A 23276-nucleotide genomic window follows, 5' to 3' on the forward strand; every position below is an offset into this window, starting at 1 on the left:
CCCCCATTCCATGGGAATTCCTGACCCCAATCCCACTAAAACTCCAGCCCCAATCCCTTGGGAATTCCAACCCAATCCCATGGGAATACTCACCCCATTCCCAGTGGGAATTCCCCCTTTCCCAGCCCCATTCCATGGGAATCCCCATTGTTCCCCATTCCCATGGAATTCCCCTTTCCCAGCCCCATTCCCAATGGGATTCCCCATTGTTCCCTTGCCCCATTCCCAATGGGATTCCCCATTGTTCCCTGCCCCATTCCCATGGAAATTCCCGTTGTTCCCAGCCCCATTCCCAAGGGGAATTCCCGGATTTCCCAGCCCCATTCCAATGAGAATTCCCATTGTTCCGCATTCCCAGTGGAATTCCCATTGTTTCCAGCCCCATTCCCAGTGGGATTCCCCTTTTCCCAGCCCCATTCCCAATGGGAATTCCCGGATTCCCCCATTCCCACAGGAATTCCCCCTTTCCCCAGCCCCATCCCACGGGAATTCCCCTTTTTTCCCTGCCCCCATTCCCATGGGAATTCCCGGATTTCCCATTCCCAGCCCCATTCCCACGGGAATTCCCATCGTTCCCCATTCCCAATGGGATTCCCCCATTCCCAGCCCCATTCCCACGGAATTCCCTCATTTCCCGTTGTTCCCAGCCCCATTCCCATGGAAATTCCCCCTTTCCCAGCCCCATTCCCATGGAATTCCCGCATTTTCCCGTTGTTCCCAGCCCCCATTCCCACGGAATTCCCGCATTTCCCGTTGTTCCCAGCCCCATTCCCACGGAATTCCCTCATTTCCCGTTGTTCCCAGCCCCATTCCCAATGGGAATTCCCGCATTTCCCGTTGTTCCCAGCACTTTGTCAGCGAGCGCAAGTTCGATGAGGAGCTGGGCAGGGCCCGGGCGCTTCGGCTGCGACCTCGAGGCCCTGAGGGGCAGCATCGGAGCCTTCGGGCAAGGTGGGGCTGCAAATCCGGGGAAAAACTGGGAAAATCCCATGGGAAAACTGCCCTGGGAATGTCCCCGGCCTTCAGGCAAGGTGGGGCTGCAATTCTGGGTAAAACTGGGAAAATCCCATGGGAAAAACCTGGGAAAAACCTGGGAAAAACCTGGGAAAACTGCCCTGGGAATGTCCTTGGCCCTTGGGCAAGGTGGGGCTGGAATTCCAGGAAAAAAACGGGAAAAACCTGGGAGAAACCCTCAGGAATCTGCCCTGGGAGCGTCCCCGGCCCTTCGGGGCAAGGTGGGGCTGGAATTCCAGGAAAAACTGGGAAAATCCCATGGGAAAAACCCTCAGGACTCTGCCCTGGGAATGTCCTTGGCCTTCAGGCAAGGTGGGGGCTGGAAATCCCATGGGAAAAACCTGGGAAAATCCCATGGGAAAAACCCTCAGGACTCTGCCCTGGGAATGTCCTTGGCCTCCGGGCAAGGTGGGGCTGCAATTCCGGGAAAAACTGGGAAAAAACTGGGAAAAACCTGGGAAAACTGCCCTGGGAATGTGCCCGGCCTTCGGGCAAGGTGGGGCTGGAATTCCAGGAAAAAAACGGGAAAAACCTGGGAAAAACCCTCAGGAATCTGCCCTGGGAATGTCCCCGGCCTTCGGGGCAAGGTGGGGCTGGAATTCCGGGAAAAACCGGGAAAAACCTGGGAAAAACCTGGGGAAACTGCCCTGGGAATGTCCTTGGCCTTCGGGCAAGGTGGGGCTGCAAATCCGGGAAAAAACGGGAAAATCCCATGGGAAAACACTGGGAAAAACCTGGGAGAAACCCTCAGGAATCTGCCCTGGGAATGTCCCCGGCCTTCGTGCTCCCAGTGTTCCCAGTATTCCCAGCATTCCCAGCATTCCCAGCATTCCCAGTCTCTCTCTGCAGTTTCCCACCCCAGGCCCAGCTATTCCAGCCGCTCCCGCTGCAGCTCCGGCCCCGCATCCACAACGGGATCAGCAACGGGATCAGGAATGGGATCCACAATGGGATCAGGAATGGGATCAGTAACGGGATCAACATTGGGATCAACACTGGGATTCCCAATGGGATCAGCCCCGGGATTCCCGTCGGGATCGGCCCCGGGATCCCCTGAGGGCGGCGCGGCCCCAACGGAGCCACCCCCCGACCCCACAGGTGGGGCTGGGACAGCGGGGATGGGGATTTGGGGTTTGGGGATGGGGGTTTGGGATCTGGGATTTGGGATGGGGATTGGGATGGGATTTGGGATCTGGGATTTGGATGGGGATGGGGATGGGATTTGGGATCTGGGATTTGGATTTGGGATTGGGATGGGGATTTGGGATCTAGGATGGGATTTGGGATTGGGATGGGGATGGGATTGGGATGGGGTTTTGGGATTGGGATGGGATTGGGATCAGGAAGGGGATTTGGGATCGGGATGGGATTGGGATGGGGTTTGGGATTTGAGATCAGGATGGATTTTAGGATTGGGTTCAGGATCGGAAGGGATTTGGGATCGGGAAGGGATTTGGGGATTGGGAAGGGATTTGGGATTGGGATGGGATTTGGGATCTGGGATTTGGGATTTGGGATTGGGATCATGAGTTCTGAGATTTGGGATGGGGTTTGGGAATGGGATCAGGGCTGGGTGGGGGATCAGGGGTTCAGGATTGGGAATGTTGGGATCAGGATTGGGATTGCTGGGAATGGGGACCCAGGGCCAGCCCCCAGAATGGGTGGGGTTGGGGTTGGGGTTGGGGTCGGGGTTGGGGTTGGGGTTGGGGTTGGGGTTGGGGTCAGGTTTGGGGTCAGGGTCAGGTTTGGGGTCAGGGTTGGGAGGGGCTGGCACTGGGATTCAGGATCCAGGTTCTCCCACCCTTCCCGGAATTTGGGAATTCAGGGCTTTTCTCTGGGATTGGGATTTGGGGTTTGGGATCATTTCCCAGGATTTGGGATCATTATTTCCCAGGATTTGGGATCATTTCCCGGGATTTGGGATCATTTCCTGGGATTTGGGATCATTATTTCCCAGGATTTGGGATCATCATTTCCTGGGATTTGGGATCATTTCCAGGATTTGGGATCATTTCCCGGGATTTGGGATCATTTCCCGGGATTTGGGATCATTATTTCCCAGGATTTGGGATCATTTCCCAGGATTTGGGATCATTATTTCCCGGGATTTGGGATCATTTCCCCTTTTCCCGCAGCCGCCCCAGCGGAGCCGGAAACCCCCGGGAGCAGCCGGACCCCGCCCATCCCCCCAGCGCCCCCCGGGGACCCCCAAAAACCCCAAAAACCCCGAGAACCCCAAAAACCCTGAGAACCCCAAAAACCCCAAAAACCTCGAGAATCCCAAAAACCTCGAGAACCCCAAAAACCCCAAAAGCCTCGAGAATCCCAAAAACCCCGAGAACCCCAAAAACCCTGAAAACCCCAAAAACCCCAAATCCCCCCAAAACCCCGGAGACCCCAAAAACCCCGGAGAGCCCAAATCCCCCAAAACCCCTGAAAACCCCAAATCCCCCAAAACCCCTGAAAACCCCAAAAGCCCCAAACCCCCCCAAAACCCCAAAAGCCCCAAACCCTCCGGGGACCCCAAACCCGCCCGGAGCCGCCCGGGGCCCCGCAGGAGCCGCCCCGAGGGCGCCAATTCCTGAGAGCCCCAAAATTGGGGATGGGATTTGGGATCCACCCCGGGAACGCTCACAGATCCCACTCCCTGCCATTCCCACTTTTTTCCCTTTTTTCCCATTTTTTCCCCCATTTTTCCCCCTTTTTTTCCCTCTTTTTTCCCCCTTTTTTCAATTTTTTCCCCCATTTTTTTCCCTCTTTTTTTCCCATTTTTTTCCCTTTTTTTCCCATTTTTTCCCTTTTTTTTCCCATTTTTCCCCCCCTCTTCCCGTCTTTTTTCCCACTGGGATTTTTGGGGTTTGGTTTTGTCCCAATCCCGGAATTTTTCCCCCCAAAAAATTCCCAAAATCCCAACCCCGACCTCGCGCTGGCAGCGAGGGAAGAGCCGGGATGGGAACGGGGGAAATTTGGGATTTTGGGGGGGAAAATTTGGGATTTTGGGGATGGAAAATTTGGGATTTTGGGGATGAAATTTGGGGTTTTGGGGCTGAAATTTGGGGTTTTGGGGCTGAAATTTGGGATTTTGGGGATGAAATTTGGGGTTTTGGGGGGGAAATTTTGGGATTTTGGGGGGGAGAATTTGGGGTTTTGGGGTCTCCCAAAATCTGGGATGTCCCTGTGGGATCTGGGGGGGTCCCTTCCTTCCTGACCCCCCAAAATTTGGGAATTTTCCCCTCTGGGATTTGGGATTTTTCCCCCAAAATTTGGGATTTCCCTCTGGGATTTGGGATTTCCCTTTGGAATTTGGGATTTTCCTTTGGGAATTTGGGATTTCCCTTTTGAATTTGGGATTTTCCCCCAAAATTTGGGATTTCCCTTTGAGCATTTGGGGTTTCCCCTTTGGCTTTTGGGATTTCCCTTTGGGATTTGGGATTTAACCCCAAAATTTGGGGTTTCCCCTTTGGAATTTGGGATTTTCCCCCAAAATTTGGGGTTTCCCCTTTGGCTTTTGGGATTTTCCTTTGGAATTTGGGATTTAACCCCAAAATTTGGGGTTTCCCCTTTGGCTTTTGGGATCTCCCTTTGGAATTTGGGATTTAACCCCAAAATTTGGGATTTTCACCCAAAATTTGGGGTTTCCCCTTTGGGAATTTGGGATTTCTCTTTGGAATTTGGGATTTTTTGGGATTTTCCCTTTGGGATTTGTGGTGTCCCCCCCTCCCCACGACACTCCAGCATTTTTGGATTTTCTCTGGAATTTATTTCAGGAATTTCCTCCTCCCCCCCTCCCCAAACCCCAATCCCAGCCCCGAATTTTTGGGAATTTTGGGGAATTTTGGGAGATTCCCCAATTTCCCCCAATTTCCCTTTTTTTTTCCCCATTTTTCCCCAAGTTTGGGGTTTTCTTTTGGGGTTTTTTTTTGTTTTTTTGGGAATTTTTTCCCTTTCAATGAACGAAAACTTGAGAACAAATCCAATAAAAACTTTGGAGCTTTAAAAATTGGGAATTTTTTCTTTTTTTTCCCCTGGGAAGGAGCCAAAATTTGGGATTTGGGAGGGGAATTTTGGGGCAATTCCAAGGAAATTCAGCCCCTGATGATTGGGCTGGGGTGGGGGGAGCCCAGCCCCAAACTGGGAGCACTGGGAGGGTCCCAGCCCCAAACTGGGAGCACTGGGAGGGTCCCAGCCCCAAACTGGGAGCACTGGGAGGGTCCCAGTTCCATAGTGGGAGTACTGGGAGGATCTCAGTCCCATATTGGGAGCACTGGGAGGGTCCCAATCCCATACTGGGAGCACAGGGACAATCCCAGTTCCATACTGGGAGCACTGGGAGGGTCCCAGCCCCAAACTGGGAGGACTGGGAGGATCTCAGTTCCATACTGGGAGCACTGGGGGGGTCCCCAGTCGCAAACTGGGAGCACTGGGATGGTCCCTGTCCCAAACTGGTGTCACTGGGACAATCCCAGTTTGATACTGGTGTTACTGGGAGGTCACTGGGACAGTCCCAGTCCTATACTGGGAGCACTGGGATGATCCCAGTCCCACACTGGTGTCATACTGGTCATACTGGGAGGCTCCCAGTCCCATACTGGTGTCAGTGGTGCCCTACTGGTGTCACTGGGACACTCCCAGTCCCAAACTGGGAGCACTGGGAGGGTCCCAGTCCCAAACTGGGAGGTCACTGGGATAATCCCAGTCCCAAACTGGGACAGTCCCAGTCCCACACCAGTGTCACTGGGATGGTTCCAGTCCCATACTGGGAGCACTGGGAGGTAACTGGGATGGTCCCAGTCCCAAACTGGTGTCAGTGGTGCCCTACTGGTGTCCCTGGTGTCACTGGGACACTCCCAGTCCCAAACTGGTGTTACTGGGAGGTCACTGGGACAGTCCCAGTCCCATACTGGGAGCACTGGGGCAGTCCCAGTCCCACACTGGTGCTATACTGGTGTTACTGGTGTCCCTGGTGTCACTGGGGCAGTCCCAGTCCCACACTGGTCCGTACTGGTCTGTACTGGTCCGTACTGGTCCGTACTGGTCCATACTGGTCCGTACTGGTCCGTACTGGTCCGTACTGGTCTGTACTGGTCTGTCCCGGTGTCACTGCTGGCCCAGGCGCGCGGCCTCGCTGCGGATGATCCCGATCAGCTCCTGATTGATCAGGAACACGAAGCGGAGGCTGGCGATCTGGGGGGAGGGGGGCGTCAGACCCTCCCCAAAACCCCAAAAACCCCAAAATCCCAAAATCCCAGAGACCCCAAAAACCCCAGAGACCCCTCCCCAAATCCTGAGACCCCTCCCCAAAACCCCAAAATCCCAGAGACCCCAAAAACCCCAGAGACCCCAAAAACCCCAGAGACCCCTCCCCAAAACCCAAAAACCCCAAAACCCCAGAGACCCCAAAAACCCAGAGACCCCTCCCCAAACCCCTCAGGACCCCCAAAAACCCAAAAACCCAAAACCCCAGAGACCCCAAAACCCCAGAGACCCCTCCCCAAAACCCCAAAACCCCAAAAACCCCAGAGACCCCTTCCCAAAACCCCAGAGACCCCAAAAACCCAGAGACCCCAAAAACCCCAGAGACCCCTTCCCAAAACCCCAGAGACCCCAAAAACCCAGAGACCCCTCCCCAAAACCCCAGAGACCCCAAAAACCCCAGAGACCCCTCCCCAAATCCCCTCCAGGACCCCCCAAACCCTTCCAGAACCCCCAAATCCCCCTCAAAACCCCCTCAGACCCTTTAGGAACTCCCCAAATTCCTCCCAGGACCCCTCGCGCACTCCCCAAAACGCCTCAAATTCCCCCCAAATCTGCCCCAAACCCCTCCAGGACCCCCCAGTTTTTTACCAGGACCCCCCAAATTCCCTCCAGGACCCCCAAATACCCCCCCAGGACCCCCAAATCCCCCTCAAACCCTGCTCAGACCCTTTAGGAACTCCCCAAATTCCTCCCAGGACCCCTCGCGGACTCCCCAAAACGCCTCAAATTCCCCCCAAATCTCCCCCAAACCCCCCCAAATCTCCCCCAAATCCCCTCCAGGACCCCCCAAATTTTTACCAGGACCCCCCAAATCCTTCCAGAACCCCCAAATCCCCCTCAAAATCCTGCTCAGACCCCTTAGGTACTCCCCAAAACTCCCCCAGGACTCCTCGCGGACTCCCCAAAACGCCTCAAATTCCCCCCCAACCCCCCCAAATCTGCCCCAAACCCCTCCAGGACCCCCCAAATTTTTCCCAGGCCCCCCCAAATCCCCTCCAGGCCCCCCCAATGCCACCTCGACCACGGAGTTGTTGCTGAGTTTCCATTTGCTGCCCCCCAGCACGGGGCGGCCGTCGATGAAGATCGGCCGCCGGCCCTCGTTGGCGATGAAGAATTCCCCGTTGTTCTTCAGCTTGATCACCCCTGGGAAAGGGGAAAATTCGGGAATTTTTGGGAATTTTGGGGCATTTTGAGGCATTTCGGGGCATTTCTGGGAATTCCCAAAAATTCCAAAGGGTTCCCGACCACCCCTGAGGGTTTTGGGGTTGGTTGGTGGTGGAGATAAGGGAGGAGTTTGGATAGAAACGGCCCCAAAAATGGCTCCAAAAAATCCTTCAGGGTATCCCAAAAAACCCCAAATCTCCCTGGGGGATCCCAAAAAATCCCAAAAAACCCTGAGCACCCTGGGATCCCCTCAAAAACCCCATAAAAAGCCCCCCAAAAAAACCCCAAATCCTCCCTAAAAAACTCCCCCAAGGTCCTACCCTGGATCCTCTCAAAAACCTCAGGAACTCCCCTCAAAAACCCCAAAAAATACCCAGAAATCTCCAAAAAACCTGGAAATTACCCCCAAAACATCCCCAAACCCATGGGGGACCTCAAAAGCCACCCAAAAAACCCCAAAAAACCCCAAATCCCCCCCAAATTCCCCCCAGGTCACCCCAAGATCCCTCCAAACACATCAGCAACTCCCCTCGAAAACCCCATAAAAACACCCCAAAAACGCCCCAAAAACGCCCCAAAATCCCTGTGAGGACCCCCAAAAACCACTGGAGAACCCCCAAAAAACCCAAATGCCCCAAAAAAACCCCAAATCCCCCAAAAAGCCCCAAACCCACCCTGCTTGCGGGAGATTTTCCAGGCTGGGCCCTCCAGAGCCAGGTCCACGTCGATCTGGTTGTCCTTGGTGGCTCTGCCCAGGGTGATCTGGGGGAATTTGGGGTTTTTTGGGGTTTTTTGGGGGTTTTTGGGGTTTTTTTTGGGTTTTTGGGGTTTTTGGGGTTTTTTTGGGTTTTTTGGGGTTTTTTTGGGGGGGTTTTTTGGAGTTTTTTTGGGTTTTTTAGGGGGAGTTGCTGAGGATTTCTGGAGGGATCCCAGGGTGATCTGGGGGGATTTGGGGTTTTTTGGGGGCTTTTTGGGGGGTTTTTGGGTTTTTTGGGGTTTTTTGGGGGTTTTGGGTTATTTTGGGGGTTTTGGGGGTGTTTTCGGGGTGCTTTTTGGGTTTTGGGGACATTTTTGGGATGTTTTTGGGGTATTTAGGGGTATTTAGGGGTATTTTGGGGATGTTTTTGGGGTAGTTTTGCGGATGTTTTGGGGTAGTTTTGGGGATGTTTTTGGGGTATTTTGTGGGATGTTTTTGGGTTATTTTTGGGGTATTTTGGGGGATGTTTTTGGGTTATTTTTGGGGATGTTTTTGGGGTATTATGGGGGATGTTTTTGGGGTATTTTTGGGAGATGATTTTGGGGTTTTTTTGGGGGATGTTTTGGGGTATTTTGGGGGTGGTTTTTGGGGTATTTCGGGGGATGTTTTTGGGGTATTTTTGGGGTATTTTTGGGGACGTTTTTGGAGTATTTTGCGGATGTTTTTGGGTATTTTGAGGGATTTTTTGGGGTATTTTTGTGGATGGTTTTGGGGTATTTTGGGGACATTTTTGGGGTATTTTGGGGATGTTTTTGGGGTATTTTGGAGGATGTTTTGGGGTATTTTGGGGGTATTTTTGCAGATGTTTTTGGGGTATTTTTGGGGATGTTTTTGGGGTATTTTGAAGGATGGTTTTGGGGTATTTTAGGGGATGTTTTGGGGTGTTTTGGGGGTATTTTGGGGACATATTTGGGGTATTTTGGGGGATGTTTTTGGGGTGTTTTGGGGTTATTTTTGGGGTATTTTGGGGATGTTTTTGGGGTGTTTTGGGGGTATTTTGGGGATATTTTTGGGGTATTTTGGGGGAAGTTTTGGGGTATTTTTGGGGATGTTTTGGGGGTATTTTGGGGGCATTTTTAGGGTATTTTGGGGGATGCTTTTGGGGTATTTTGGGGGATGTTTTTGGGGATATTTTTGGGGTGTTTTTGGGGTATTTTTGGGAGATGATTTTGGGTATTTTTGGTGATGTTTTTGGGGTATTTTGGGGATGTTTTTGGGGTATTTTGGGGGATGTTTTTGGGGTGTTTTGGGGGATGTTTTTGGGGTATTTTGGGGGATGTTTTTGGGGTATTTTTGGGGTATTTTTGGGGACGTTTTTGGAGTATTTTGCGGATGTTTTTGGGTATTTTGAGGGATTTTTTGGGGTATTTTTGTGGATGGTTTTGGGGTATTTTTGGGGATGTTTTTGGGGTATTTTTGGGGATGTTTTTGGGGTTTTTTTGGGGGATGTTTTGGGGTATTTTGGGGGTATTTTGGGGACATTTTTGGGGGTATTTTGGGGATGTTTTTGGGGTATTTTGGGGGTATTTTGGGGTATTTTAGGGGATGTTTTTGGGGTATTTTGGGGGATGTTTTTGGGGTATTTCTGTGGATGTTTTTGGGGTGTTTTGGGGGTATTTTGGGGACATTTTTGGGGTATTTTGGGGGATGTTTTTGGGGTGTTTTGGGGACGTTTTTGGGGTCTCACCTCGCGGGAGCGCATCAGGTACCGAACCATCCGGCCCCGCAGCACGGCCAGAGTCTGACTGTCAAAATCCGGGGAGCTCATCCCTGGGGACAGTGGGGGGACAATGGGGACAGTGAGGGGACAATGGGGACAATGGGGACAGTGAGGGGACAATGGGGACACCCTGGGGACAATGGGGACAGTGAGGGGACAATGGGGACACCCTGGGGACAATGGGGACAGTGAGGGGACAATGGGGACACTCAGGGGACAATGGGGACAGTGAGGGGACAATGGGGACACTCAGGGGACAATGGGGACAATGGGGACAATGGGGACAATGGGGACAGTGAGGGGACAGTGGGGACAATGGGGACAATGGGGACACCCAGGGGACAGTGGGGACAGTGAGGGGACAGTGGGGACAGTGAGGGGACAATGGGGACACCCAGGGGACAGTGAGGGGACAATGGGGACACCCAGGGGACAATGGGGACAGTGAGGGGACAATGGGGACAGTGAGGGGACAGAGGGACACGGGGACAGATGGACGGACGGACGGACGGGGAGCTGCACACAGGGATGGAGCCAGGGATGGACACAGAGCCAGAGCCAAGGATGGACAGACGGACACAGGGATGGAGCCAGGGAGGGACAGACGGAGCCGGGGACGGACGGACGGACGGACGGATGGATGGATGGACAGACGGACGGACAGACGGCCGGCCAGGCCCACCTGTGATGGAGTCCACCAGCACCTGCCAGCGGTGCAGCTCCTGCTCCAGCTGCCGGATCTCGCGCTTCTGCCGCCGGTCAGCAACGGTCAGCTCTGACAGACGGACAGACAGACAGACAGAGAGACAGACAGGGTCAGATCTGACAGACAAAGAGACAGGGTCAGCTCTGACGGACAGACAGACAGACAGGGTCAGATCTGATGGACGGACAGACAGGGTCAGATCTGCACGGACAGACAGACAGAGAGACAGAGAGACAGACAGGGTCAGATCTGACAGACAGACAGACAGACAGGGTCAGCTCTGACGGACGGACAGACAGACAGGGTCAGATGTGACAGAGAGACGGACAGATAGACAGACACAGCTCTGACAGACAGACACAGGGTCAGATCAGACAGACAGACAGACAGGGTCAGATCTGATGGACGGACAGACAGACAGAGAGACAGACAGACAGGGTCAGCTCTGACAGACACACAGACAGACAGACAGACAGAGAGACAGACAGGGTCAGCTCTGACGGATGGACAGACAAACAGAGAGACAGAGAGAGTCAGCTCTGACGGACGGACAGACAGACAGGGTCAGATGTGACAGAGAGACGGACAGATAGACACAGTTAGCTCTGACAGACAGACAGACACAGGGTCAGATCAGACAGACAGACGGACAGACGGACGGACAGAGGGTCCGGGCTCAGCTCTGGGACAGACACACAGACAGGCCTGGGGGGCTCTGGAAGGTTCTGGAAGGTTCTGGAAGGTTCTGGAAGGTTCCAGGCTCTCACCGTGCTCCAGGACCTCGTCCCGCACGTCCCTGCAAGGGGGGAGAGGTGACCCAGAGACCCCAAAAACACCAAAAAACCCCAAAAAAACCCCAAAAACCCAAATCCCCAAAAACCCCAATCCCCCAAAAACCCCAAACCCCCCAAAAAACCCCAAACCCCCCAAAAACACCAAAAACCCCAAATCCCCCCAAAAACCCCAAATGCCCCAAAACCCCCCAAAAAACCCCAAAAACCCCAAAAACCCAAAAACCCCAAAAACCCCAAATCCCCCAAAACCCAAATCCCCCTCAGACCCCCCCAAAGCCTCCCCAGATCCCCCAAACTTTCCCCAATTCCCCCCGAATCGACCCCAAATCCCCCTCAGACCCCCCCCAAACCCCTCTAAGCCCCCCCAGATCCCCCAAACTTCCCCCAAATCCCCCCTGGACCCTCCCAAAATCCCCCCAGAACCCCCAGACCCCTCTAAGCCCCTCCAGATGCCCCAAATTCCCCCCCAAAATCCCCCTCAAAGCCCCAAAAAATTCCCCCCAAACCCCCCCAAAACCCCTCAAACCTCCCCAAATGCCCCCAAATTCCCCAAATTTGCCCAAATTTCCCCGAATTTGCCCCAAATCCCCCAGCCCCACCTGAGTTTGCCATCGTCCAGCAGCTCCTCGGCGTCAGAGAAATTCAGGACCTGATCCCCCTTGGGGAGGGGCTGCACTGCGGGGCCAATGGGGTCAGACCCCCCAAAAAACCCCAAAAACCCCAAAAACCCCAAATTCCACCCTTGGGGAGGGGCTGCACTGCGGGGCCAATGGGGTCAGACCCCCCAAAAAACCCCAAAAAAACCCAAAAATCCCAAATTCCACCTGATCCCCCTTGGGGAGGGGCTGCACTGTGGGGCCAATGGGGTCAGACCCCCCAAAAAACCCCAAAAAACCCCAAAAAACCACAAAAAAAACCCAAATTCAGGATCTGATCCCCCTTGGGGAGGGGCTGCACTGCAGGACCAGGGGGGTCAGACCCCCCAAAAAACCCCAAAAAACCCAAAAATCCCAAATTCCACCCTTGGGGAGGGGCTGCACTGCGGGGCCAATGGGGTCAGACCCCCCAAAAAAACCCCAAAAAAAACCCAAAAATCCCAAATTCCACCCTTGGGGAGGGGCTGCACTGCGGGGCCAATGGGGTCAGACCCCCCAAAAAACCCCAAAAAACCCCAAAAAACCCCAAATTCCACCCTTGGGGAGGGGCTGCACTGCGGGGCCAATGGGGTCAGACCCCCCAAAAAACCCCAAAAAACCCCAAAAATCCCAAATTCCACCCTTGGGGAGGGGCTGCACTGCGGGGCCAATGGGGTCAGACCCCCCAAAAACCCCAAAAACCCCAAAAACCCAAAAAACCCCAAATTCCACCTGATCCCCCTTGGGGTGGGGCTGCACTGACCCAGACCCACCCAAACCCACCCAGGGACCCCCAAAAACGCCCCCAAAATCTCACCTGGGACCCCCAAATCCCCCTAGGATCCCCCCATCAGGACCCCCAAATTCTCCCAAATTCACCCTAAAACCCTTCCAGGACCCCTCAAATCCCCTTGAGACCCCCCAAAACCTCCCCAAAACCCCCCTGGGACCCCCCAAAACCCCTCCAGGACCCCTCAAATCCCCCCCAGGACCCCCGAAATCCCTTCCAGGACCCCCCAAAACCCCTCCAGGACCCCCCAAATCCCCCCCAGGACCCTTCCCCAGGTGCTACAGGTGCAGGAGCTGCTGCATTTTGGGGGTCCCTGAAGCTTTCAGGACCCCCCAAATCCCCTCTGGGACCCCCCAAATCCTCTCAGAACCCTTCCAGGACCCCCTAAATCATCCCCAAACCCTTCCAGGAGTCCCCAAAACCCCTCCAGGACCCCCCAAATCCCCCCCAGGACCCCTCCCCAGGTGCTACAGGTGCAGGAGCTGCTGCACTTTGGGGGTCCCTGAACCTTCCAGGACCCCCCAAATCCCCTCCGGGACCCCCTAAATCCTCTCAGAACCCTTCCAGGACCCCCCAAATCCCCTTAAATCCTCCCCAGGACCCCCCAAAACCCCTCCAGGACCCCCCAAATCCCCCCGAGGACCCCTCCCCACCTGCCTGCTCCTACATCAGGTGGTGCTGGTGCAGGAGCTGCTGCATTTTGGGGATGCTCAAACCTTCCAGGACCTCCCAGAACCCCCAAAACTCCCCCTGGGACCCCTCAAATCCCCCTTGGGACCCTCAAAACCCCTCCAGGACCCCCCAAATCCCCCCAGGACCCCCCAAAACCCCTCCAGGACCCCCCCAAATCCCCCCAGGAGCCCTCCCCACCTGTCTGGTCCTGCAGCAGGTGGTACTGGCGCAGGAGCTGCCAGTGCAGCTGCAGGGCCTTGGGGGTCCTGGCAGGGTAAAACACGGAGGGGTGGCGCTGCAGCAGCTCCTGGAAGGTGTCCAGGGACGGGACCGGGCTCTGGGGACATTTGGGGACATTTGGGGACATGTCAGGGGACACGTCAGGGGACACAGGGACAGGGAATGGGACAGGTCCTGGCAGGGTAAAACATGGCCTGCAGCAGGTCCTGGAAGGTGTCCAGGGACAGGACGGGGCTCTGGGGACATTTGGGGACATTTGGGAACATGTCAGAGGACACCAGGGGACACAGGGACAGGGCAGGGGACATGGGGACAGGGAATGGGACAGGTCCTGGCAGGGTCAAACACAATGGGGTGGTGCTGCAGCAGCTCCTGGAAGGTGTCCAGCGAGGGGACGGGGCTCTGGGGACATTTGGGGACATTTGGGGACACGTCAGGGGACACCAGGGGACACGGGGACAGGGCAGGGGACACAGGGACAGGGAATGGGACAGGTCCTGGCAGGGTAAAACACGGCCTGCAGCAGCTCCTGGAAGGTGTCCAGGGACAGGACCAGGCTCTGGGGACATTTGGGGACATCTGGGGACACGTCAGGGGACAGCAGGGGACAGCAGGGGACAGGCCCTACCAATGACACATGGGTCAGCCGCAATGGGGTGACGTTAGGGGACATTAGGTGACCTTAGGTGACATTTGGTGACATTTGGGGACATGTGGGGACAGTCCCTCACCGATGGCACTCAGGTCAGCAGCAGGGGGATGATTGACATTAGGTGATGTTAGGTGACATTAGGGGACATTTGGGGACATTTGGGGACATTAGGGGACATTAGGGGACACTGACCGATGGCACGCGGGTCAGCAGCAGTGGGATGACATTAGGTGACCTTAGGTGACATTAGGGGACACTAGGTGACATTTGGGGACATTTGGGGACAGTCCCTCACCAATGGCACTCAGGTCAGCAGCAGGGGGATGATTGACATTGGGTGATGTTAGGTGACATTAGGTGACATTAGGGGACATTTGGGGACACTGACCGATGGCACTCGGGTCAGCAGCAATGGGGTGACATTAGGGGACATTTGGGGACGTTTGGGGACATTTGGGGACAGTCCCTCACCAATGGCACTCAGGTCAGCAGCAGGGGGATGATTGACATTAGGTGATGTTAGGTGACATTAGGTGACATTAGGGGACATTAGGGGACACTGACCGATGGCACGCGGGTCAGCAGCAGGGGGATGACATTGGGTGACATTTGGGGACATTAGGGGACAGTCCCTCACCGATGGCACGCGGGTCAGCAGCCATGGGGTGACATTAGGTGACCGTAGGTGACATTAGGGGACACTAGGTGACATTTGGTGACATTTGGGGACATGTGGGGACAGTCCCTCACCGATGGCACGCGGGTCAGCAGCAATGGGGTGACATTAGGTGATGTTAGGTGACATTAGGGGACATTTGGGGACGTTTGGGGACATTTGGGGACAGTCCCTCACCGATGGCACGCGGGTCAGCAGCAATGGGGTGACATTAGGTGATGTTAGGTGACATTAGGGGACATTAGGGGACACTAGGTGACATTTGGGGACAGTCCCTCACCGATGGCACGCGGGTCAGCAGCTGCTCCTCGGCCTTGCTGAACAGGACCTTGCTCTGGATGGCGGCCACGGCCTCGGGGTGCAGCTGGCGCATGGCCTGGCACGAGAGCCTGGGGACATTGGGGACATTGGGGACATGGGGACAATGGGGACATTGGGGACATCCCTGTGACCCTCGGGGTGCAGCTGGCGCATGGCCTGGCACGAGAGCCTGGGGACATGGGGACAATGGGGACATGGGGACACCCCTGGGACACCCCTGGGGCCTGGCACGAGAGCCTGGGGACATGGGGACAATGGGGACAGTGGGGACAATGGGGACACCCCAACCCTCGGGGTGCAGCTGGCGCATGGCCTGGCACGAGAGCCTGGGGACATGGGGACATGGGGACATTGGGGACATTGGGGACATCCCTGTGACCCTCGGGGTGCAGCTGGCGCATGGCCTGGCACGAGAGCCTGGGGACATTGGGGACACTGGGGACACCCCTGGGACAGCCCTGGGACACCCCAACCCTCGGCATGGCCTGGCACGAGAGCCTGGGGACAATGGGGACAATGGGGACATTGGGGACACCCCTGGGACACCCCTGGGACACCCCAACCCTCCGCATGGCCTGGCACGAGAGCCTGGGGACATGGGGACAATGGGGACACCCGTGTGACACCCCTGTGACCCTTGGGGTGCAGCTGGCGCATGGCCTGGCACGACAGGGACACTGGGGACATGGGGACAATGGGGACATTGGGGACAATGGGGACATCCCTGTGACCCTCGGGGTGCAGCTGGCGCATGGCCCGGCAGGACAGGGACACTGGGGACACATGTGACATGTGTGACAGCCCTTTGACACCCCTGAGGGACAGCCCCATGGCCCAGCATGACAGGGACACTGGGGACACCCCTGGGACTGTCCCCAAACCCCTGAGACCCCCAGGCCACATCCCTGAGACCCCTTGGGGACACTTGAGACCCCCCCCAGGGTCCTAAAGCAAAAGCTCCTGGGTGTCCCATGGGTGTCCCATGGGTGTCCCATGGGTGTCACAGGGTGTCCCATGGGTGTCACACGGGTGTCCCATGGGTGTCACACGGGTGTCACATGGGTGTCACACGGGTGTCACACGGGTGTCACAGGGGTGTCCCAGGGGTGTCCCATGGGTGTCACACGGGTGTCACAGGGGTGCCACAGGGGTGTCCCATGGGTGTCCCATGGGGGCCACAGCGGTGTCACACGGGTGTCACACGGGTGTCACACGGGTGTCACCTGAGTCCCCCTGCTGTCACCTGTGTCCCCTGACTCTGCCACACCCGTGGGACCCCCCAAAGTCGCCCCAGGACCCCCCAAATTGTCCCCACTTGCAGATGACGGGGTCGTAGAGCAGCGAGTGCCAGCGCTCCTGGGTGTCCCACGGGTGTCCCATGGGTGTCACACAAGTGTCACAGGGGTGTCCCACGGGTGTCACACAAATGCCAGCTGTGTCCCCTGAATCCCACGACCCCCCCCACAGCTGTGGGACCCCTTGAAGCCCCCCAGGACCCCCCAGGACCCCCCAAATTTCCCTCACTTGCAGATGACGGGGTCGTAGAGCAGCAAGTGCCAGCGCTCCTGGGTGTCCCATGGGTGTCCCATGAGTGTCCCATGGGTGTCACACAGGTGTCATCTGTGTCCCCTGAGTCCCACGACCCCCCCACACCTCTGGGACTCCCCCAGGACCCCTCGAAGCCCCCCAGGACCCCCCAAATTTCTCTCACTTGCAGATGACGGGGTCGTAGAGCAGCGAGTACCAGCGCTCCTGAGTGTTACACGAGTGTCCCATGGGTGTCACACAAGTGTCACAGGGGTGTCCCATGGGTGTCACCTGTGTCCCCTGAATCCCACGACCCCCCCACAGCTGTGGGACCCCTTGAAGCCCCCCAGGACCCCCCAGGACCCCCCAAACTGTCCTCACTTGCAGATGACGGGGTCGTAGAGCAGCGAGTGCCAGCGCTCCTGGGTGTCACACGGGTGTCCCATGGGTGTCACACAAATGTCACCTGTGTCACCCTGCTGTCACCTGTATCCCCTGTGTCCCAGGACCCCCCCCACACCTGTGGGACCCCCCCAGGACCCCTCGAAGCCCCCCAGGACCCCCCAAACTGTCCTCACTTGCAGATGACGGGGTCGTAGAGCAGCGAGTACCAGCGCTCCTGGATCTCGCGCAGGGTGAAGCGGCAGCTGAACTTCACCCCCAGGTGCACCGAGGTCAGGTCGTTGGTCTGGGGGGGGGGGGAACCCCAAAAATCAACGGGGGAGGGGGGGAGGGGGTGAGGGGAGGGGTCCTGGGGGTGCTGGGGTCACCCCGAAATCCTGCAGGGGAGGGGGACAGCCCAAAGCCCCCCAGGTGTGTCTCACCTGCAGCGCAAGGAGCCACTGAGGCCGTTCTGGGGTTCCCCCCAAAATCCCCCCAAATTCCCCAATTAAAGGGGGGTTCCCAATTAAGAGGGGGTTCCCCAGGTGGGTGGGGGTCCCTCAAGATGAAGAGAGACCCCCAAAACCTCCCCAAAGCCCCCCAGGTGTGCCCTCACCTGCACCACAAGGTGCCATCGGGTCCTAAGCGACCGTTCTGGGGATTCCCCCCAAAATTCCCCAATCAAGGGGGGTCCCCAATTAAGAGGGGGGTCCCCAGGTGTGTGGGAATCCCCCAATTGAGGAGGGGGTCCCCCAAGTCCCTCCAGGTGAGGAGAGACCCCCAAAACCTCCCCAAAGCCCCCCAGGTGTGCCCTCACCTGCACCACAAAAAGTTTTCGGGTCCTAAGCGATCGTTCTGGGGTTTCCCCCAAAATCCCCCCAGATCCCCCAATTATGGGGGGTCCCCAATTAAGAGGGGGTTCCCCAGGTGGGTGGGGGTCCCCCAAGTCCCTCCAGGTGAGGAGAGACCCCCAAAACCTCCCCAAATCCCCCAGGTGTGCCCTGACCTGCACCACAAGGTGCCATCGGGTCCTAAGCGACCGTTCCAGGGGTTCCCCCAAAACCCCCCAGAATTTCCCAATCAAGGGGGAGTCCCCAATTAAGAGGGGGTCCCAGGTGGGTGGGGGTTCCCCCAATTGAGGACGGGCTCCCCCAAGTCCCTCAAGATCAGGAGAGACCCCCAAAACCTCCCCAAAGCCCGCCAGGTGTTCCCTGACCTGCACCACAAAAAGTTTTCGGGTCCTAAGCGATCGTTCTGGGGTTTCCCCCAAAATCCCCCCAGATCCCCCAATTAAAGGGGGGTCCCCAATTAAGAGGGGGTCCCCAGGTGGGTGGTGATCCCCCAATTGAGGAGGGGCTCCCCCAAGTCCCTCAAGATCAGGAGAGACCCCCAAAACCTCCCCAAATCCCCCCAGGTGTGCCCTCACCTGCACCACAAGGTCCCATTGGGCCCCAAGCAACCGTTCCAGGGGTTCCCCCCAAAACCCCCCAGAATCCCCCAATCAAGGGGGGGGTTCCCCAACTCAGGGGGGTCCCCCAGGCGGGTGGGGGTCTCGGCAGCCCCCCCAGGGGTGTCTCACCTGCAGCACAGCGTTGATGAGCAGCAGATCATCCGCAGGTTTCCACCTGCCCAGGTCGCGGGGAGCGGGGCTGGGTTTGCTCTTCTTGAGCCTCTTGGGCAGCGCCGGGGGGGGCCCGGGCCCGGGGGGGGCCGGGGGGGGCACGGCCCGGGACACCTGGGGGGGGGGGGCAGGGGTGGGTGACACCTGGGGGGCACCTGGGGGGTCCTGAGTGTCCCCAGGATGTCCCTGGCTGACTTTAGGGAGGGGATCCCAAATTCCCATCTTTTCCCCAAATCCCCCTTTTCCCCCAAATCTCCCTTTTCCCCCAGTCCCAAATCCCCCTTTTCCCCCAAATCTCCCAAATTCCCACCCTTTTCCCCAATTCCCCCCATTTTCCCCCAAATTCCCATCTTTCCCCCAAATCCCCCTTTTCCCCCAATCCCAAATCCCCATCTTTTCCCCAATTCCCCCCATTTTTCCCCCAAATCCCCATCTTTTCCCCAAATCCCCCTTTTCCCCCAATCCCAAATTCCCCTATTTTCCCCAATTCCCCCCATTTCCCCCCAAATCCCCATCTTTTCCCCAAATCCCCCTTTTCCCCCAATCCCAAATCCCCCTTTTCCCCCAAATCTCCCTTTTCTCCCAATCCCAAATCCCCCTTTTCCTCCCAATCCCCCTTTTCCCCCAAATCTCCCTTTTCCCCCAATCCCAAATCCCCCTTTTCCCCCAAATCTCCCAAATTCCCCTATTTTCCCCAATTCCCCCCATTTTCCCCCCAAATTCCCCCTTTTTTCCCCCAAATTCCCATATTTCCCCCAAATTCCCCTATTCCCCCCAAATTCCCATATTTTCCCCCCCAAATTCCCATTTTCTCCCCCAAATTCCTGTTTTTCCCCCAAATTCCCCCCCTTTCCCCCCAAATTCCCCCTTTTCCCCCAAATTCCCCTATTTCCCCCCAAATTCCCACATTTCCTCCAAATTCCCCCCTTTTTTTCCCAAATTCCCCCCTTTTTTTCCCCAAATCCCCATTTCCCCCCCCCCAAATTCCCCTATTTTCCCCCAAATTCCCCCCTTTTTTCCCCAAATTCCCCATATTTTTCCCCCAATTCCCCCCTTTTTCCCCAAATCCCCCCTTTTTCCCCCAAATTCCCCCTTTTTTTCCCCACCTTTTTCCTCTCTCCCGGGGGGGGCTCGGCGGCCGCCCCTCCCCCCCCCGCCGGCCCCGCGGCCCCCCCGGGTCTGGGGGGGGGCTCGGGACCCCCCTTGGCCCGCGAGGACTTGGCCAGGCTGGACTCGACCAGCTCATCGTCGAACTTGCGCCTCTTGATGAACCTAAACACCAAACTGGGATGCACTGGGATGGACTGGGAGACACTGGGAGACACTGGGAGGGAGCTGGGATGGACTGGGATTGACTGGAGTTAACTGGGATTGACTGGGATTGACTGGGAGGGCTCTGGGGGCTTGGCCAGGCTGGACTCGACCAGCTCATCGTCGAACTTGCGCCTCTTGATGAACCTAAACACCAAACTGGGATGCACTGGGAGACACTGGGAGACACTGGGAGACACTGGGAGGGACTGGGAGGGAGCTGGGATTGACTGGGTTAAACTGGGATTGACTGGGAGGGACTGGGAGGGCACTGGGGGCTTGGCCAGGCTGGACTCGACCAGCTCATCGTCGAACTTGCGCCTCTTGATGAACCTAAACACCAAACTGGGATGGACTGGGAGACACTGGGAGACACTGGGAGCCACTGGGAGGGGAGTGGGAACCACTGGGAGGGAGCTGGGATTGACTGGATTAAACTGGGATTGATTGGGGTTAACTGGGATTGACTGGGAAGGACTGGGAGGGGACTGGGGGGCTTGGCCAGGCTGGACTCGACCAGCTCATCGTCGAACTTGCGCCTCTTGATGAACCTAAACACCAAACTGGGATGCACTGGGATGCACTGGGAGCCACTGGGAGACACTGGGAACCACTGGGAGGGAGCTGGGAGACACTGGGAGTGGAGTAGGAGCCACTGGGATTGACTGGGTTAAACTGGGATTGACTGGGAGGGACTGGGATTGACTGGGAGGGACTGGGAGGGCACTGGGGGACTTGGCCAGGCTGGACTCGACCAGCTCATGGTTGAACTTGCGCCTCTTGATGAACCTAAACACCAAACTGGGATGCACTGGGAGGGACTGGGAGGGACTGGGAACCACTGGGAACCACTGGGAGTGGAGTAGGAGCCACTGGGATTGACTGGAGTTAACTGGGATTGACTGGAGTTAACTGGGATTGACTGGGAGGGACTGGGAGGGCACTGGGGGGCTTGGCCAGGCTGGACTTGACCAGCTCATGGTCGAACTTGCGCCTCTTGATGAACCTGAACACCAAACTGGGATGGACTGGGAGGGACTGGGAGACACTGGGAGGGACTGGGAGGGAGCTGGGATTGACTGGGATTGACTGGGATTGACTGGGAGGGACTGGGAGGGACTGGGAGGGGACTGGGAGGGCACTGGGGGCTTGGCCAGGCTGGACTCGACCAGCTCATCGTCGAACTTGCGCCTCTTGATGAACCTAAACACCAAACTGGGATGCACTGGGAGACACTGGGAGACACTGGGAGGGAGCTGGGATTGACTGGGATTGACTGGAGTTAACTGGGATTGACTGGGATTGACTGGGATTGACTGGGAGGGACTGGGGGCTTGGCCAGGCTGGACTCGACCAGCTCATGGTTGAACTTGCGCCTCTTGATGAACCTAAACACCAAACTGGGATGGACTGGGAGGGACTGGGAGACACTGGGAACCACTGGGAACCACTGGGAGCCACTGGGAGGGAGCTGGGATTGACTGGGAGGGAGCTGGGATTGACTGGGATTGACTGGGATTGACTGGGAGGGACTGGGGGCTTGGCCAGGCTGGACTCGACCAGCTCATGGTTGAATTTCCGCCTCTTGATGAACCCAAACACCAAACTGGGATGGACTGGGAGACACTGGGAGGGACTGGGAGGGAGCTGGGATTGACTGGGAGGGAGCTGGATTGACTGGAGTTAACTGGGATTGACTGGGAGGGACTGGGAGGGCACTGGGGAGCTTGGCCAGGTTGGACTCCACCAGCTCATGGTCAAACTTGCACCTCTTGATGAACCTGGGATGGACTGGGAGGGACTGGGAGGGAGCACAGGGTCCCCCTGGAGTGTCCCCAAGTGTCCCCAAGCCCCCCCTCACGTCTCTCATACCTCCTCCGTGTCCCCTCCCTGTGTCCCCTCCCTGTCCCCATGTCCCTTACCTGGAGGAGCTGCGCCGTTTGGGGACAGTCCCCACGGGGGTGGCCGGGCCCCGCTTGGGCCCTGCCAGGGACTCCTCGTCCTCTGAGCGGCTGGTGGCCATGGTGGCATCTGGGGACACAGCAATGTCACCCCAGTGTCACCCCAGTGTCACCCGTGTCACCCCAGGGGTGACACCACACTTGGGGGGCAGGTTGGGGACGCAGGGGAGGGGACAGGGAAGGGACAAGGGACCCTCAGTGTCACCTCCCTGGGTGCCACCACACCCTGGGGGACACTGAGAGACACTTGGGGACAGCAGAGGGGACACCGGAAGGGACTGGGGACAAGATGGGGACACAGAGGGGACACGGGCGGTCTGGGGACACTGAGGGGACAATGAAGTGACCCTGAGGGGCACGGGGGTGACAGGAGGGGGCTGGGGACACTGAGGTGACACTGAGAGGACACGAGGAGGGCGCGGGGCCCTCACGGCGCCCCCAGCCCCAAACCCGGGCCTGGCGCAGGCGCGATCCCGACCCCCCGCCCAAACCGCCACCACCGGCGTCCCCAAAGCCCTCCCGGTGTCCCCAAAGCCCTCCTGGTGTCCCCAAAGCCCCCCCGGTGTCCCCAAAGCCCCTCCCGGTGCCCCCAAAGCCCCTCCCGGTGCCCCCAAGGCCCCCCCCGGCCTCACCAGCCCCGGGAGCTCCCGGCCGCCATGGCCGCGCCACTTCCGGCCCGCGCCGGAAGGAGAATGACGTCACCGGCGCCGCCATGTTGGAGGTTCCGGTGAGGCCTCAGAGCGCGGCGCCATCTTGAGTGTGGGCAGAGCCGCGCTGGTGGCGCTTCGGGCGCCGTTACCGGGGCTGTGGCGGGTTCGGAGCGGCCGGGACGGACCCGTGAGGTGAGGCCGTGTCCGGTTAGTCCGGGAGACACGGCCGGGCCTGACGGAGAAACAGCAACTCCCATCATGGCAGCTGCCACAACCATCATGGCGGCTGCCATAACCAACATGGCGGCCTTAAGCCATCATGGCGGCTGTCACAACCAACATGGCGGCCTCCCTCATTCATCATGGCGGTCGCCACACCCATAATGGCAGTCTTAAACCATCATGGCGGCTGCCACACCCATCATGGC

General features: G+C 57.4%; 1 protein-coding gene across 28 annotated transcripts; it reads right to left on the minus strand.

Annotated features, from left to right (window-relative positions):
• Positions 1 to 4892: 4892 nt before the first annotated feature.
• Positions 4893 to 22875, minus strand: MCRS1 (microspherule protein 1). 28 transcript variants are annotated; one of them, XM_071421104.1, is made up of 18 exons: positions 22831 to 22875; positions 22160 to 22268; positions 20033 to 20198; positions 18885 to 19040; positions 17503 to 17612; positions 15357 to 15465; positions 13707 to 13845; positions 12011 to 12086; positions 11385 to 11413; positions 10594 to 10686; positions 9879 to 9961; positions 8109 to 8196; positions 7286 to 7413; positions 6116 to 6198; positions 6017 to 6085; positions 5922 to 5956; positions 5537 to 5890; positions 4893 to 5505 (listed from the first exon to the last, which is right to left on the minus strand). In XM_071421104.1, exons 2-18 carry the CDS (start codon positions 22258 to 22260, stop codon positions 4961 to 4963), a joined length of 2364 nt encoding a protein of 787 aa, XP_071277205.1. In that variant the 5' UTR covers positions 22261 to 22268; positions 22831 to 22875; the 3' UTR covers positions 4893 to 4960. The 28 variants fall into 28 exon arrangements, 25 of the variants coding, with proteins under 25 accessions (XP_071277205.1, XP_071277203.1, XP_071277206.1 ...); XM_071421102.1 differs by having other exon boundaries at positions 5537 to 5684; positions 5739 to 5890; positions 5922 to 6085; XM_071421105.1 differs by lacking the exon at positions 5922 to 5956 and having other exon boundaries at positions 5537 to 5888; positions 5980 to 6055.
• Between the last annotated feature and the right edge of the window lie 401 nt (positions 22876 to 23276).

Source organism: Agelaius tricolor, unplaced genomic scaffold (genome assembly GCF_023055355.1).
Source record: "Agelaius tricolor isolate 1412-34295 unplaced genomic scaffold, bAgeTri1.0.p SCAF_187, whole genome shotgun sequence".
NCBI lineage: Eukaryota > Metazoa > Chordata > Aves > Passeriformes > Icteridae > Agelaius > Agelaius tricolor.